This window comes from Punica granatum, chromosome 7 (genome assembly GCF_007655135.1).
Source record: "Punica granatum isolate Tunisia-2019 chromosome 7, ASM765513v2, whole genome shotgun sequence".
Taxonomy (NCBI): Eukaryota; Viridiplantae; Streptophyta; class Magnoliopsida; order Myrtales; family Lythraceae; genus Punica; species Punica granatum.
This window is the reverse complement of record NC_045133.1, coordinates 7,234,591-7,250,632: the sequence shown is the minus strand read 5'-3', so window position 1 is coordinate 7,250,632 and position 16,042 is coordinate 7,234,591. Positions and strand designations below refer to the sequence as shown.

The 16,042-nt window shown below is 39.1% G+C and overlaps 3 protein-coding genes across 4 annotated transcripts; 2 read left to right on the top strand and 1 right to left on the bottom strand.

Moving 5' to 3' along the window:
- Window positions 1–2,580: 2,580 nt before the first annotated feature.
- Window positions 2,581–6,245, top strand: LOC116214356 (putative pentatricopeptide repeat-containing protein At1g12700, mitochondrial). The gene is made up of 4 exons (XM_031549776.1): window positions 2,581–3,059; window positions 4,624–4,747; window positions 4,848–4,941; window positions 5,869–6,245. Exons 1-4 carry the CDS (start codon window positions 2,581–2,583, stop codon window positions 6,243–6,245), a joined length of 1,074 nt encoding a protein of 357 aa, XP_031405636.1.
- A 2,343-nt stretch (window positions 6,246–8,588) lies between these two features.
- Window positions 8,589–10,189, top strand: LOC116214652 (putative pentatricopeptide repeat-containing protein At1g12700, mitochondrial). 2 transcript variants are annotated; one of them, XM_031550057.1, is made up of 2 exons: window positions 8,589–9,208; window positions 9,993–10,189. In XM_031550057.1, the coding sequence occupies exons 1-2, from the start codon at window positions 8,740–8,742 to the stop codon at window positions 10,124–10,126; spliced, it is 603 nt and encodes a 200-aa protein (XP_031405917.1). In that variant the 5' UTR covers window positions 8,589–8,739; the 3' UTR covers window positions 10,127–10,189. The 2 variants fall into 2 exon arrangements, with proteins under 2 accessions (XP_031405917.1, XP_031405918.1); XM_031550058.1 differs by having other exon boundaries at window positions 8,593–9,208; window positions 9,539–10,135.
- Window positions 10,190–10,611: 422 nt separating this feature from the next.
- On the bottom strand, window positions 10,612–13,389 carry LOC116214651 (F-box protein PP2-B15-like). The gene is made up of 3 exons (XM_031550055.1): window positions 13,056–13,389; window positions 11,366–11,484; window positions 10,612–11,226 (listed from the first exon to the last, which is right to left on the bottom strand). The coding sequence occupies exons 1-3, from the start codon at window positions 13,308–13,310 to the stop codon at window positions 10,764–10,766; spliced, it is 837 nt and encodes a 278-aa protein (XP_031405915.1). The 5' UTR covers window positions 13,311–13,389; the 3' UTR covers window positions 10,612–10,763.
- Between the last annotated feature and the right edge of the window lie 2,653 nt (window positions 13,390–16,042).

The window sequence follows — 16,042 nt, the reverse complement described above, 5'->3', positions numbered from 1 at the left end:
AAAAAGTTACGGTTGACCAACATATATGGCATCAAATGACCAAAACGAAGTCCTGGCTCTGATTCATCCGATCCCACTGTACCCGTCCCCCCTCGTTATTAGCAATCATTATCGGGCGAACCATGTCATTACATTATATGGATATCTTCCTTTCCTGGACCGCATTTACAAAGTACAAAGAAATCAATAGTTTGTCAGCAAAGAACTGTGGCGCCATTGTTAGGTCATCATCATGAAATTTGAATTGTCTATTATTTCGCAGTGCACATGCATCTGCATTAATGTAACGACCAAAGCCGCAGAAGGCACATGGAAACCTCCACAAGTATGAAAAGGAATGTGTAATTCCAAGGCTTACAAATCCGGTTGATTAAAAATGCTATCGTACCTTTATTGTATATGTTGAAGAGTAAAAATGGGATAAATTCCACATTGGAAAAGAAAAAGAATATCCATGGATTTATATGAGACTTGGGTACCACCACTTATCAGCTTGAGCTTTTAAGTGGATATGGGCCCGAGCCCGTATAAGTCCAATGGAAATTTAATATGGTATCAGAGCCTAGGTTACACGTAGCGCGCTCACGCGCGTGTGCGCACCCACACCGCGTCAGGCCCAATATGTCCTAGTGCAGCCAAAGTGTGCGCCTCGTGTTAGTCCCCCCTTGCCCGAGCACGGAAGAAAAGCCCGGCTCGAGATCAATTGTTGAGGGCGGGTGTTTAAGGGCACGTGACAACGTGTAGGCAGAAATAGACCACACGTTGCACGTGAGGTTGTAGGCAGAAATAGACCACACGTTGCACGTGAGGGCGGGTGTTGAAGAGTAAAAATGGGATAAATCTACCACCACTTATCAGCTTGAGCTTTTAAGTGGATATGGGCCCGAGCCCGTATAAGCCCAATGGAAATTTAATAGTGTAGTCCTACGAACATCCTTTGTAACGAAAAAAAAAATTGTCCGACCAACAATAACTTAGCAGCTTAGTCTGGAAATACACTGAGCTAGCGTAGATGACTTTCTATGACTGGTTTAGGAGGGACTATACCGAGCTGAAAATCGAGAACACTTATTCTTAGGGAAAATTACTTAAAATGATACAAAACTTTTTAAATTATAACGCGGACGGTACAAAATCTTTTTTTTATAACTATTTGATACAAAACGTATCAAATTGTTTCAATCAAATACAATTCGTCAATTTTCGTCGACGCCGTTAAGAATTTCTGACGTGACACGTGACGTGACAAGCCTTATGACATGTGGCTGGATGCAGTTAAGAATATCTGACGTGGCACGTGACGTGGCAAGTCTTATGACACATAACTGAAAACTTTTAGCATGATGTAACAAATGGGTACAGAACCTTATTAAGATGTAACAAATTGGTACAAAACTTTATTAAGGTGTAACGAAATGGTACAAAAAGTTTTTTATGATGTAACAAATTGATACAAATAGTAGAACAAAGGACAACTACACCTAATTAAAATAATAAAAGGGGAGATCCGTATTAAATGGTGCTGCGGGATATATGCATATCCAACGATGGGAAGACCTGTATTACGATAATATGGAGTCATATTACCATGAGCGAAAATTTATGACTCCATATTATCGTAATACAGGTCTTCCCATCGTTGGATATGCATATATCCCGCAGCACCATTCAATACGGATCTCCCATTTTATTATTTTAATTAGGTGTAGTTGTCATTTGTTCTGCTATTTGTATCAATTTGTTACATCATACAAAACTTTTTGTACCATTTCGTTATATCTTAATAAAGTTTTGTATCCATTTGTTACATCTTAATAAAATTTTGTATCAATTTATTACATCTTAATAAGGTTCTGTACCCATTTGTTACATCATGCTAAAAGTTTTCAGTTACGTGTCATAAGATTTGGCACGTCACGTGTCACGTCAAATATTCTTAACGGCATCCAGCCACATGTCATAAGACTTGTCACGTCATGTGCCACGTCAGAAATTCTTAACGGCGTCGACGGAAATTAACGGATTGTACTTGATTGAAACAATTTGATACGTTTTATATCAAATAGTTAAAAAAAAAAGATTTTGTACCGTCCGTGTTACAACTTAAAAAGGTTTTGTATTATTCAAGTAATTTTCCCCTTATTCTTACGCAACAAAAATCAAGTGTATGTTGAAACTATGAGGAAAATTACACGGTTGGTACAAAACTTTTTATAAATGTAATACTTTGGTATAAAAATTTTACAATGTCAACAATTTTGTACAAGACGTTTTCATTTTATTGCAATGGTGGGTATTCCGTCAATTTTCGGCTAACTCTGTCAATTTTTGCAGACATACAACTCCATGATCTATGGTCTGTGCTGTGCAGCATGGTGGAAAGAGGCCGTGACTCTACTAATCAGAATGATCAACAAAGGGGTTGAACCTGATTTAATTTCTTAGACTTCCTTAATTCACGGCTTATGCCACCTTGACCGTGAAGCCAACTTTTGGTTTCAACAGATGATGATAGAGGGCATCAAGCCAAATGTCGTAACTTATACCCTCCATGATTCATGCTGTCTGCAAGTCAGGACAATGGGAAAGGTCGAGGTATTGTTAGGTGAGATGACTCGGAAGAATGTAATGCGAAATGGTCAAACATGTACTTTTCCGGTGGAGGCATTCAGCAAGGAGGGGAAGATTTCTCAAGCAAAGCATCTCTTTGACGCTCTGATCCCAACTGGTATGGAGCCTGACAGAATCACGTACAACTCGTTGATGGATGGCGATTGCCTCCAAGGTCGTGTGGATGATGCAAGTAATCTATTTGATCTCATGGCTGAACGGGACTGTCCTGCTGATGTGATCACTTATAACATATTGATCAATGGGTACGGAAAGGTAAAAAGAGTGGATGAATCTATTCCAAGAAATGCAAGAGAAAGGTTTGACTCCAAATGTGTATTGACATATAGTACTCTTGTTGGCGGGTTCTGTCACATGGGGAACATTCAGGCTGCTGTATGGTTTCTCCTTGAGAGGCACTTAGTTGGTCATCGTCCAGATCTTCAAACGTATGAGATCTTGTTCAATGGGATGTGTAAGAGCCATCAACTCAAGGAAACAATTGCATTGCTTTGACAAATGGAGGAACCGAAGATGAGTCCTCATATTGTGATTTACACTACTCTCATTGATGGCATGTGCAAGAGTGGGAGACTTGAATCCGCCAAGCAACTGTTTTCTAGTTTACAAGAACGACAGTAGCAACCTAATGTTGTGACTTTTAACGCACTAATGAATGGGTTATGTAGGGCTGACCAAATAAGCAAAGCATGTGAGTTGACTGTAGAAACGAAAGACAAAGGATGCTCTGGGCTGGCACTTACAATATCTTGATCCGAGGACTTCTTAAGCACGACAAAAATTTGAAGGCAGTTGAACTATACCAGGAGATGTTGGATAATGGTTTCTCTGCAGATGCATCAACGGTAGAAGTGCTACTGGGTGCGTCTGCTTTAGACCCTTCTACCTGATTAGCCACATTATATTTGAGTTTTTTAACCACCATTTATCTTTTACTTTTGTGAAGGATAACATGAACATGAACTGAATTTGGTTTGCTTTTAGTGCTCCATAAGAGAATTAATGTCAATAAGAGTTTACTTGTGAGAATAAATTTTATAGCTTCTTGACAGCTCTAACTATTGTAAATAATTTCGGGTACATATGGACAATGACATGAAGTTGATAATCTACAGTTGGCTTATATATCCCTGTCTCTCTCTCTTTTCTGCTCTATAATATTCGACGCGCGTCTCCTCTTGCAACACAGTATTAAGCATGATTTTCTTTTTCTAAAAATAGAAATTATAGAACAGTTGCAAGAGATTGGAAGTTTAGCCTGAGGTCAGGGCCAGATTAGAGCAGCTTGAAGACATCGAAGTTTGTATGGAGAGGCCATGCTTCAAGAGTTGGAACAGCTTTAAAAACTACATATTTTCTCACTAATTGATGAATTTTCTTGCTCTAATTCATTGCTTTTTTCTTTATATATACATACATATACATACGATCATTTGTACTAAATATTTAGTGTACCAAATGTAAATGCTCTGATAGTGTAACCAATGTGGAGCTGTGACATACTTGATCTCACCAGTTCAGTTTAGGGAACTGTTAATGAGACTGAGCATTGAACAATATGCGTATGCTAGAGATGGCTCGAGTTTCGACTTCTGAAGATTTACAGAGTCGGAAAAATCTACTCATGAGATGAAAGAAACTTTTGAAGATTCAAAGTGGGGGCAGAGTTGGAAAAATCTAGTCATGAGATGCTTTGATTGAAGAAGAATCCATACCACAATATGGATTTTAACGACATCGATAATCACTCTTATACCCAGCGATTTTTGATTTCCTGGGTTTGAATCAATTTGATATAAGGGTTGTATGTAGTTTATACGTGTTTATATCTGAATCAGGTATGAGGCCTAAGAAGAAAAGCAGTCTCTTAAAACTTCTTGTTCACGTTCATGCACTATATGTTACGTTATTATCTGCTCATTCTCAATCATTGCCTTCGAGTGAACTGTATAATTAGCTGATTAACTTAAATTTGTGCAATACTATGAGCAGTCAGAGTTCGGTATCGGAAGCCACACCTGGCAGCAAGCAAATGAAAAACATGCTAGGCCTTGTCTTCCAGAATGCTTTGCTCACAGGGAATAACCTTCTGCTAAGGTGCCAGAGATCGATAAAGGTCCATTTACACAAACTGTCCGGAGGGAAGAACCTGTTACAATCTCGGTTGCCACAACATGCAAGGAATGTGCATGCAGTACTTTCTCAATTGTTGACAGAGACGAGACGTTCAATCGAACGATGTGATGCAAGTTTCTCAGAGCAAAATTCGGTCTGATTTCCAATTCTTCAACCACAAGTCCCACTTTTCAGGTGCCGGCCCTTGATCTCTCTTAGGCAGATCTTCACGTCTCGGTCCTCATTGCCTCCATGGCATCTGTAAAATGCCTTGATTTCGATTTCTATCCACCAATTTTCACGTTTACAGGGCATTCCTCCCAATAGACTTGATCGCAGCATTTGGTTTTCAATTCTGATGACTTGCACGTTCTTGGAGTTGTTCCTTGCAGCTAACAAAGATGAACTGTCCCAAGCTATTTGAAGTCGCCTTGTACGAGTGTAATCTCAGATGCGGGGCAGTTTAACCCGTAAGTCCGATCAGCAAACTGCAAAATCAGGTAAACCCCATAGAGAGTGTCGGGCGACAGCATTTTGGTTTTCACCGCTCCCTTTATCTCCGACCACCATATTTTTTCTAAGCTCTGCAACCTCTGCAAATCTGGTTGAAGGAACAATATATGTGATTCTAGAACATTCACTAGAGTTATGTTCCAATTTGATCAAATGTGTCCAAGAGACGACCTTCTACTAGAATTAATAACGGAAAATGGTGCGTCCACTGCACGTATCTCGATTAACAGCGGTGTCTGAAATTAGAGAATAACGTCCTGAAACCGAATTATTTGAGAATTTAGGAACCGAAATTTTCCCGAAAGCAAATAATTTGATTTTCTTTTTTTCAAGTTCAGAATGGGAAGGTTATTGAGACGGTTCGGTTATCGTTTTTTTTTTTTTTTTTCGCAGCCTAGCAACGGAGGGGGGGACATTTGGTAGTGCAAAGAAAGAAAGACGAGTTGTTGAAACGAAAAGAAGTGCATTTGGCCTAATATCTTCACCTAAAACTCCACGACCTATGGTCTGTGCTATGCAACAATGTGGAAAGAGGCCTCGACTCTACTAGCAAGATGATCAACAAAGGGGTTGAACCTGATTTAATTTCTTACACTTCCTTAATTCAAGGCTTATGCCACCTTTACCTTTGGAGAGAAGCCAACTTTTGGTTTCAACAGATGATGATCGAGGGCATCGAGGCAGATGTCGTAACTTATACCTCCGTGGTTCATGCTCTTTGCAACTCAGGATGTTGGGAAGAGGTCGAGGTATTGTTAGGTGAGATGATCCGGAGGAATATAATGCCAAATGTTCAAACATGTGCTACTCTAGTCGATGCATTCTGTAAGGATGGGAAGATTTCTCAAGCAGAGTGCATCTTTGCCATGATAATCCGAAGTGGTACGGAGCCTGACAGAATCACGTATAACTCGTTGATGGATGGCTATTGCCTCCAAGGTTTTGTGGATGATGCGCGTAATCTATTTGATCTCATGGCTGAATGAAACTGCCTTCCCAATGTGTCAGGAAAATTCTTGAAACCAGTCACTGAATATTTAGTCGACTGCCTAAGTACAACATAAAAACTCTTGTACACAAGAGTAAATGTTTTGTACTTTGCAGCTGAGTGAATATTCTGTGGCTGAATCCAAACATTATCCGTCACTTATAACATATTGATGAACCCGTCCGGAAAGGTCAGACGAATGGATGAAGCAGTTTATCTATTCCGAGAAATGCAAGAGAAAGGTTTGACTCCAAATGTAGTGACACACAACTGTCCTTTTTTTTTTTAATCGATAATAATGATTCATTTATGAGAGAAAGAACCAAGTACATGGGTATACAAAGCCCTTCAAAGATCATAAATGAGCAAAAAAAAAAAAAAACAGAGAATCAAACAAAGAACTGAAAATGGAAAAGACAAGATTAAGAGCAAAGATCAGACTATGAAGGGAAAATTCCATGAATAGCAAAAGCCCATTGGGACCAAGTTGAACTAAAAGCCTGAAGTATAGAAGAAAGCGACTTCTCAAAGTTTTCAAATGTCCTTTGATTCATCTCTAACCATATTGTCCAAGCGATGAAGAAAGGAATGACACTCCTTAACTTCTTGTCACCTTGCCTTGGATAGATATAATTCCAACTTTTAACGATATCTTCGAAGGAATTCGGGAGGCAAATACTAACACCAGCAGTCTTCAAAACATTATACCAAAAGAAAGAGGCAACTCTACAGTGGATTAAAAGATGATTAACTGATTCCCCATGTTGCTTACACATGCAGCACTAATCCATAATGTAAAGTCCTCTTTTTCTCAAATTATCCGAAGTCAGAATCCTTCTTCGGGCTACCAACCAACCAAAAAAGGCGATCCTTGGCGGCACTTTGCTCCCTCAAATTGGTCTCCATGGAAAAGAGGAGTTTCCCGAGTCAACAGAACTGTCATAATATGATTTAACAGAAAACAGACCACTTTTCGTCAACTTCCAGTACATAGAATCAGGTCTCTGAACTCTCTTGAAATTAGAATATATTTTGGAGAAGAAAAAAGAGACTGAATGAAGTTCAAAAACATAGAAGTTCCTGCTGAAAGATAGGTTCCATACTCCATTGGAGTAGCAATAAAGATCACCAAGTTTGGCCTCCTTATTCAAAGAGACTTGACACAAAGAAGGAAATTCAATTTGCAGAGATTGATCACCACACCAACAATCATTCCAGAAATTAATCTTGCTGCCATCACCCTCACCTACATTAAATTTCACTTGCACCTCAAAGATGGGAAAAAATTTGAGCATCGGCTTCCATAGGCTGACTCCACTCAAAAAGGAAGGAACTTTAGTATGCCAATCACTTTCAGATGTTCCGAATTTAGATTGAACAACCTGCCTCCAAAGAGCAGACCTTTCATTTGCAAACCTCCAAAACCAATTCCCTGAAAGAGCCTTGTTGAAATTCACCAAACTCCTAATGTCGAGACCTCCTGAGGAAAGTGGTTGGCAAACATCAGACGACTTGACCGGATGAAAGTTGCTGGTGTTCTCGCCTGAATCCCAAAGAAAGTCTCTTTGAATTTTTTTCAATGCGGTCAGCAACCGATTTCGAAATGACAAACTTGGACATAAAGGACGTGGGAAGACAAGATAGAGAGGCTTTTATAAGAGACAGTCGAGCACCTTTTGATAAATACATCTTCTGCCAGGTAGCAAGTTTCCTCTCCATTCTATCAATAATAACATTCCAAACATCTTTGTTTCTTGCTCCAGCTCCAAGAGGCAAGCCCGGATAGTTCAAAGGAAAAGAACCAATTTTGCAACCCAAAATATGAGCTAGAGCAGCAGCATTATTAGAGTTGACAGGAACAATTTCGCTCTTCTCCAGATTAATTTTCAGACCAGAAACTGCTTCAAAACAAAGAAGAACGCACCTCAAGTTACAAAGCTCCCACTTATTGTCCCCACAGAAGAGAATGGTATCTTCAGCATAAAGCATATGAGAAATCCGGAGCTCTGAGCTGGTCGAAGGGGAAGTTTCAAAGCCACTTATCATTCTGATGTCACGTGCACGATCAAGAAGCTTGCTAAAAGCCTCCACCACAAAAATGAAGAGATAAGGAGAGAGCGGATCTCCTTGTCAAATGCCTCTAGAGCTGCCGAAGAAATCAAAAGGCTCGCCATTAACAAGGATTGACAACCGAACAGTAGAGATGGACCAATAGATCCATTTCAGCCATCTATCTCCGAAGCCCATCCTTCTCATTAAATAAATTAGAAAGTTCCAATTTACATTATCGAAAGCCTTCTTGACGTCCAGCTTACAAATAAGACCCGGTTTCTTAATCTTCAAGCGGTTGTCAAGACATTCATTTGCAATCTAGACAGCATCAAGGATCTGTCTATGAGAAAAAAAAGGCAGTTGTGTTTGACACGCAACTGTCTTATTGGTGGTTCTGTCACATAGGAACATTCAAGCTGCTGTAAAAACTTCTCCTCGAGATGCAGTTAATTGGTCATTGTCCAAACCTTCAAAAATACGGTATCCTGGTCAATGGTCTTTGTAAGAGCCACAAACTCGAGGCAGCAATTGCACTGCTTCGACAAATGGAGGAACAGAAGATGACTGATATTGTGATTTACAGTACTCTCATTGATAGCATGTGTAAGGGTGGGAGAGTTGAATCTATCAAGCAATTGTTTTCTAGTCTACAAGAATGGCGGTTGCAACCCAATGTTGTGACATATAAGGCGCTGATGAATGGATTATGTAGGGCTGGCCAAATAAGCGAAGCCTGTGAGTTGATTATAGAAATGAAAGAGAAAGGATTCTCTCCAAGTGCTGGCACTTCCAATATCTTGACACGAGGGCTTCTTAAGCAGAGCGAAAATTCGAAGGCGACTGAATTATATCACGAGATGGTGGATAATGGTTTCTCTGCAGATGCATCAAGGGTAGAACTGCTATTCGGTAAGGCTGCCTTAGACCCTCTACCCGATTAGCATCATATTCATGTTTTTAAAGTTATCTTTCACTCTTTGGGAAGCAAAACAGGAATATGGACTGAATTTGGTTTGCTTTTAGTGATCCATAAGAGGAGAACATCCACTATAGATTTTTGGCAGTTCTAAATACTGTAAAATAACTTTGGATACATGGACGATGACATGTAGTTGATGGAGTACGGTTTGCTTAAACATCCATATCCTCTTTCTCTCTCTATTCTCGTCCACTATATCCTCCTCTTGCAGAACAGAATTAAGCTTAAGGTCCATTTTTTTTTCCTTCTCTCTGAAATAGAGATTATAGACCAGCAAGAGATTGGAGGTTGAGGCTGAGATTAAGTCAGAGGTTCTGGAAGCGAAAAGTAGCTCGCAAACGGAACGGTCATGTCAAAGTTTGGATGATAGGGCGTTGCCTCAGGTTAGAACAGCTTAGAAGCTACATATTTTCTGATTAACTGATGAACTTCCAAGCTCTGATTCATTATCGTCTTTTAAGTTTTTATATATATGATGGATGAACTTGCATTTAGCTGAAATGATCAGGCACGTGAATAGAAAAACATGATTTCCTGAAAGACAGGAAGAGGGGGACATTGCCCCGTTCTTAAAATTGTGAGCAGGGACTTCGGAGCGGTGACCTATTTTGTCTTACCAGTTCAGATTTTTGTTGTTCTCTTCTTGCAAGTCTTTAAACGATCCCATGTGAGCAAACTATTAGTCAGACATGAGCCTTGAAATTTGTATGCTAGATGTAGCTCGAGTTTCGGCTTTTGAAGATTCAAAGTGGGTGCAGAGTCGGAGAGATGCTTGGATCGAGCTCCTGAGATTTCGGGTTAGATCCCTCAGCAAAGATCCTTTTTTGTCCGTACAGAAGAATTTGTAACACAATACAGATTCCAACTACATCGATGATCACTCTTTACATCCAGTGGCTTTCAATTTCCAAGATTTGGAGCGATGCAGTATATACATGTTCATTATTTTTTGAAGTATATGAGGCCTGACAAGAAAAGCAATCTCTTGGAACTTTTTATTCACATTCATTCGCTATGTATCATGTCATTATCTGCTCCAATCTCAGCTGTAACCTTTCAATAGTCAGTGGCTCATATCGACAATCGGAGCTCGTTATCGGCAGCAAGCAAATCAAAGATGGGCTAGGCCTTATCAACCCAAAAAAAAAAGAATTGGCTAGGCCTCGTCTTTCAGGAAATGGCTGAGAGGGACAACCACCTTTTTTTATTATATACTTTTTCGAGTAAAAGTTGGTTTGGATCGTTGGACGGTCTCAACCTGTGCACTAGTAGCTTTTGAGCATTCCAGCTATAGCTATGCTGACAGGGAATAACCTGCCACTAAAGTGCTAGAGATCGGAAAAAGTTCGATTCACGCAAACTGTCCTGAAGGGAACATTTTGTCACGTCTGTTGCCACAACATGTAAGCAATGTGCATGCAGTGCTTTCTCAATTGTCAACAGAGACAAGATGTTTAATCGAACAATACGTCGACGCTAACATTGTCAGAACAATTTTGGTCTGATTTCCAATCCTTCAACAATAAGTCCACCTTTCAGGTGCTGGCCCTTGATCTCTCTGAGGCAGATCTTCACGTTTTGGTCCTCATCACCTCCGTGGTTTCTGTAAAATGCCCCGATTTCGACTTCCATCCACCCATCTTCCCTCTCACAGGGCATTCCTTCTGGAAGACTCGATCCCAACATTCGGTTTCGATTCCGGTGACTTGTGCAGTCCCCCACCTGTTCCTTGCACCTGTAGCGGCAAAGATGAACTGTCCCAAGCAATTTGAAGCTGCCGAATTCAAGGATTATCTCAGACGCTAGGCAGTCTAACCCATAAGCCCGATCAGCGAGCTGCAAAATCAGGTAAACACCATAGAGGGTGTCGGGTGACAACATTATGGTTTTCACCATTCCCTTTATCTCGAGCCACCATATCGTTCTAAGCTCTGCAACTTCTGAAAATCTGGTTGGAAGACGAGCAACAGTCATTCTACAACATTTACTAAAGTCAAGTTTCCAAGTGTATCGAACGTCTCCAAAGAGATGACCTTTGATTAAAGTTTTTAATTAACAGAAATGGCACGTCCGCCTTACGTACATACCTCGATTGAGGGTGGGGCTTCCAGGACCAGAAGAGAGGATTCTCTGCCAATGTGATTGAAAGGTGCTTGGCATTCAACCTGTAACACTTCTTTCCCGTAGACTTGTCTATCCAAAATGTCTGCGCTAATAAAGAACCAACAATGAAGAAGACGCTTGCAATATATTTCGAGTCGACTTGGCCCAGTCAAATTAAGCCACCGAGCCACGGAAAAGCAGAAAAACCAAAAATGGCAGTGTTAACTGAAGTGACTCGTGAATAATAGTAACGGGTCGAAAATCGGGCGGTCCAATAGGAAAATGACTCGTAAATAAACACATCTACATCATACTAGTTTTCCTGACAAGACATATTCTGGACCACATGCTCCAGCTTCGTGAAATATCCTTATCGGGGGGGCCTCCCTTTTTCTTCATGAAGATTAATATTGACATCCAGCAAATGGAATTGTGCAAAATCACTAATGTATCCACAGGTGATGGATCAAATATGAATCATGAGTACAAGATTCATATTTGGTCCACCGCCTGTCAATACAGAAGGATCTTCGATTATTATTTTATGGGCATATGCTTTCGATGCACACATTCAGAGGTTCTGCCACATGTTGCATCGAATTGTAGATGTTCAAAGAGAATTCACCGGAGGAGCGAAGAGAACTCCATTTGGTGCGTCGACATATCCACTGCAAGCCGATGGATCGGTTTTACCTCTACATATAGTAGAGTTAATTTCCCGTTCGAAGCTTGTCTTACGTGCATATATCAACCTGAAGTAGATACAGAGAGAACATGATGTACAAGCACTCTTTATTAAGAAGCTTTGTAAATTAATTTTCATTAGAGAAATGTAATGCACGAGTACTTGTCTTCTACTTAGAACTAAAAAATTCCGGATTCTATTCTTACGGATTTCTTATCCCTTTATTTCCCTTCCCTATTTCTTGCCATGCCCATGACCTCCAAAACTACTCTCATTTCATGTGATTATTGTATTTGAAGGCCAGCCATCCACCCCCGCATCTGCAAGGGTTCAGGTGGGCTGGGAGGCCAGAGACAAGCAGGTCGAGCAGCACCTTCTGCTAGCGCCAACTCAACCTAATGAGGTATTCGTTTAGCACGATGCTGGCCATTGTAAACATAGATGAGATCTGTCATATAGATATACCCGACCTCTACATCCAACATACGATGTCATGGCATGGGGCCGACCATAACCTTAGATGCATTGCTGCATGAGCAGCGTGCAAGCATCGATCACATTAGTATTCAGGTAATTAATTAATGTGGAGAAAAAAAAAGGGCTGGAACCTACTACGTCTAGAGGTTTAGCATCTTCGGTGTAGGCCATGCTCGAGTTTGGCAGCTATTGGAAGCTGGAGTCAAGATCGGGTACCAAAAGATACAAGGCCTGCTGGTTTATCGAGAAAAAGGGGACGGACTCTTGAGGGATACCCTATCACACAATGTGATATAGACATGCATATATATCTCCGGTTTAGATATATGACGGGCGTGCATTGAGATCAACTGCGCTACACTCTTTTTTATGTCTTCACAGTCATTTTAATCCATGCTTGAAGAGAGTTCAATAATAAAATAATAAATCACGCATTTATCTCAGAAACCTCTTATTGACATACCAAATATATGCAATACCAATGTCATAGGGTGTCGACAGAAATGCATTACCTTCGTGCCTCCATCAATTAGAAGCGGTTCGCAGAGCTTCATGAAGATTTCCTTCTTGGAGCGGAACACATCCGGGGTCACCATTCTGGCGATTATTTCTCGGTAATCGTATGGCAAAAAGTTATCCCATACAGCATCCGAGTCAGTCAATGATCGAATACCAGGCGACACAACGGAACACCGACATGCATCTCTAGGAGATGCAAATGCTAGGATGTGGGCAAAGCAGTCTCCCGGCAACAATTCGAGACTCATCGCTTAATTAATTCTGTAATTCTACGCCGAATGCTATTGGATATGTTTGATATTACACCCCTTGCTATCATATAATTTGTTGAAAAGAACAATTTGTAAACATGCCAATGGGTTGCTAATATAAGGAAGGAGGATAGTGCCAGAGCGACATTGCGTGTGTGTGTGTATCGCGTTAGCATGGCGACATGCAGTGCTGTGGGGGCAAGAATTAAATCATATGACGACATATCGGAAACACATGGTGACATCCCTTCACATGGAAGGATGGGGAGAACAATTCAAGTTTTGGCATCTCTGCTTTTCTTTTGGGCCGACGGAGGATATTTTTAAGGATCAACATTGATCGTGATAGTTTACTTCTAAATAAGAGTTGGTCTTTCGAGTATCAGGTCGTGTAACACTAAAAGTAAGAGTTGATCGAGTTGGTCGGTCACATATCACATGAAGGGAGTGTTCACCCAGATGTGAGTTCAATTACCAATTGATGTGGACACCTTTGACGGCTGACATAAAGACACCCGATTCTGTGCACTCTTTTATCTGTGGGCATTGGAGAATAATTGAATAAGACTTTGTAATTGAAAAAAAAAAAAAAAAAAAAAAGGACAAAAATATAGTAGTCTAATAACAAGCAAGAGGCTCTCCAAAAAAAATAAAATAACAAGCAAGAGGCTCTCCTATGTGAAAAACTAATAAAAGATAATTTAGAGCAGTGACGTATATCCTTATCCGATAATCAAGAAATTTCAGGTTCGATACTCGTGATGAGGCTACTCGTATATCTTTATTAGTTGTAAAATTTATATTTCATTATATTAGACTCATAAGTTTTCTTTGTAACCGAAAAAGGAAAAGTAAGAAACCATCCATAATTTTGAACAATAAAATAAATAAAAAATGAAAAAAAAGGAATAGAAAAACCATTCACCCCAAGTAGTCCCTTACTGACTGATCCGACTCGAACTAAATTTTTCGGGACCCATTGAATTTTTGAATATCAAAGTACACACCGAACAAAACTAACTCCTCGCAAAGGGGAAAAAAAACCGTCCACTATTCTTAGAAGTTGCCAATTTCAAAAATCAACTCCACATTTTGCATTTGCATAATTTAAGCAAAAAAAAATAATTATTATTATTATTAGGGATAATTGCGCCATATAGCCTAACATTTGAAGGAATTTTTAGTTCTAGCCCAAACTTGATTTTTTTACCTGAGATATCCCAACGTTGACGTGTTGATTTCATATCTATCCCGACGCTAATTTTCCGTCCAAAATTGACGGAATTGCACACGTGGCACGTTAATTTTGTAACAAGTGTCGAGATAGATGTGAAATTAACGTGCCACGTATGCAATTCCGTCAATTTTGGACGAAAAATTGGTGTCGGGATATATGTGAAACCAACATGTCAACGTTGGGATATCTCAGGCAAAAAATCAAATTTGGGGTAGAACTATGAATTCCTTCAAACGTTAGGCTATATGGCGCAATTAACCCTTATTATTATTATAAATAAATAAATACCTTAACGACAGTTACAAAAAAATTACTTTTCTTTCGATCATAAAGAAGGTCCACGAGTTTAGTACAAAGATAGGAAATAAATCGAAATAAAAGGGCGCATAAATCCTTGCTAGTGAGGATCCAACCCATAACCTCTTGGTTTCGAGTCGATACTGCCACTATATTAAGACTCATTCCTCTTCAAAAAATTACTTTCACTGGTAATTTAAAAAATCTACTAGCCTACTTGCTTTTAGAAAATTGATTCTTTATTTCCATCTCTATTTTTCTATTACTTTTCCAAATTTATTTCTCCATAAAAAAGTAAATAGACATGTATCAAAAGGGGTGCAGTGCAGTGCACACACCCTTACATAGTAATCAAGATATTCCAGATTCAATATCAGAGGGACTACCAATGCCTCTTTTTAACTTTTAAGGTTTCTATTTCATTATATTAGACCTACGGGTATCTATCGTAACCGAAAAAAGAGAGTATAAATACATGTTTACTAAAATTCTTTACTCTGAGAAAAATTGAGAAATATTCTTAGCAAGTAAAATATACATAAGTCTTCAAGCAAGTCCCGTTATGATGGACGAGTAAAAAATAAATTGGAAAAAAAAAAAGAGACTCAAGAAAAAAAGCTTTTGATAATTTTAGTATAAAATAAATGAGATACTCATAATTCTTGTAAGTTTTAAATTCAATTTATAAATAGAAAAACAAATACAAAAAGTCACAAATGAGAAGATAGAAATGGAAACAATTAACTAATGGAAAAGTGGAGAACTAAATTTTTTTTTTCTAATTTATGTACAAACTTGAATAGTTGAGAAGAAAATTTTCTTAGACAAAATTTTTCAATAGAAACATATTTTCTGCAGTTTTGACTTTTTCCAAAATTTTCTGAAAAAATGAAAAAATTCTCCAAAATAAACAAGCCTTACAATTCTTATCGTCTCTTGTCTTGCTTTAGGCCTTCACAATTCTGTTGTCTCTTTTCTTGTTTTAGGATACTCTCGACTATTTAGAACTTCACAATCTTATTGTCTCTTCACTTGCTTTAAAGTGCGTGACCTAAGAGTTATAAAATATGTGCGTAACACAAGTAGTTGTCAATATTTTTCAATTTTATAATATCTTCTCTTTTTTCTTATTATTTGTTTTCCGTGGCTAGCATGGGTGCATTTCTCTAGTAGTAGTCTAATGGATTTAACCAAA

Excerpts from the sequence above, each read along its gene's own strand:
- LOC116214652 (XM_031550057.1), top strand. The coding sequence starts at position 8,740 with ATGCAGTTAATTGGTCATTGTCCAAACCTTCAAAAATACGGTATCCTG. Across the intron at positions 9,209-9,992 it reads AAGGGTAGAACTGCTATTCG|ATGTAGCTCGAGTTTCGGCT; the intron begins GTAAGGCTGCCT and ends TTTGTATGCTAG.
- LOC116214356 (XM_031549776.1), top strand. The coding sequence starts at position 2,581 with ATGGGAAAGGTCGAGGTATTGTTAGGTGAGATGACTCGGAAGAATGTA. Across the intron at positions 4,748-4,847 it reads GGTGCCAGAGATCGATAAAG|AGACGAGACGTTCAATCGAA; the intron begins GTCCATTTACAC and ends AATTGTTGACAG. Across the intron at positions 4,942-5,868 it reads CCACAAGTCCCACTTTTCAG|GCTTATGCCACCTTTACCTT; the intron begins GTGCCGGCCCTT and ends CCTTAATTCAAG.
- LOC116214651 (XM_031550055.1), bottom strand. The coding sequence starts at position 13,310 with ATGAGTCTCGAATTGTTGCCGGGAGACTGCTTTGCCCACATCCTAGCA. Across the intron at positions 11,485-13,055 it reads TAATTGATGGAGGCACGAAG|ACATTTTGGATAGACAAGTC; the intron begins GTAATGCATTTC and ends TTATTAGCGCAG. Across the intron at positions 11,227-11,365 it reads AAGCCCCACCCTCAATCGAG|ATTTTCAGAAGTTGCAGAGC; the intron begins GTATGTACGTAA and ends TCTTCCAACCAG.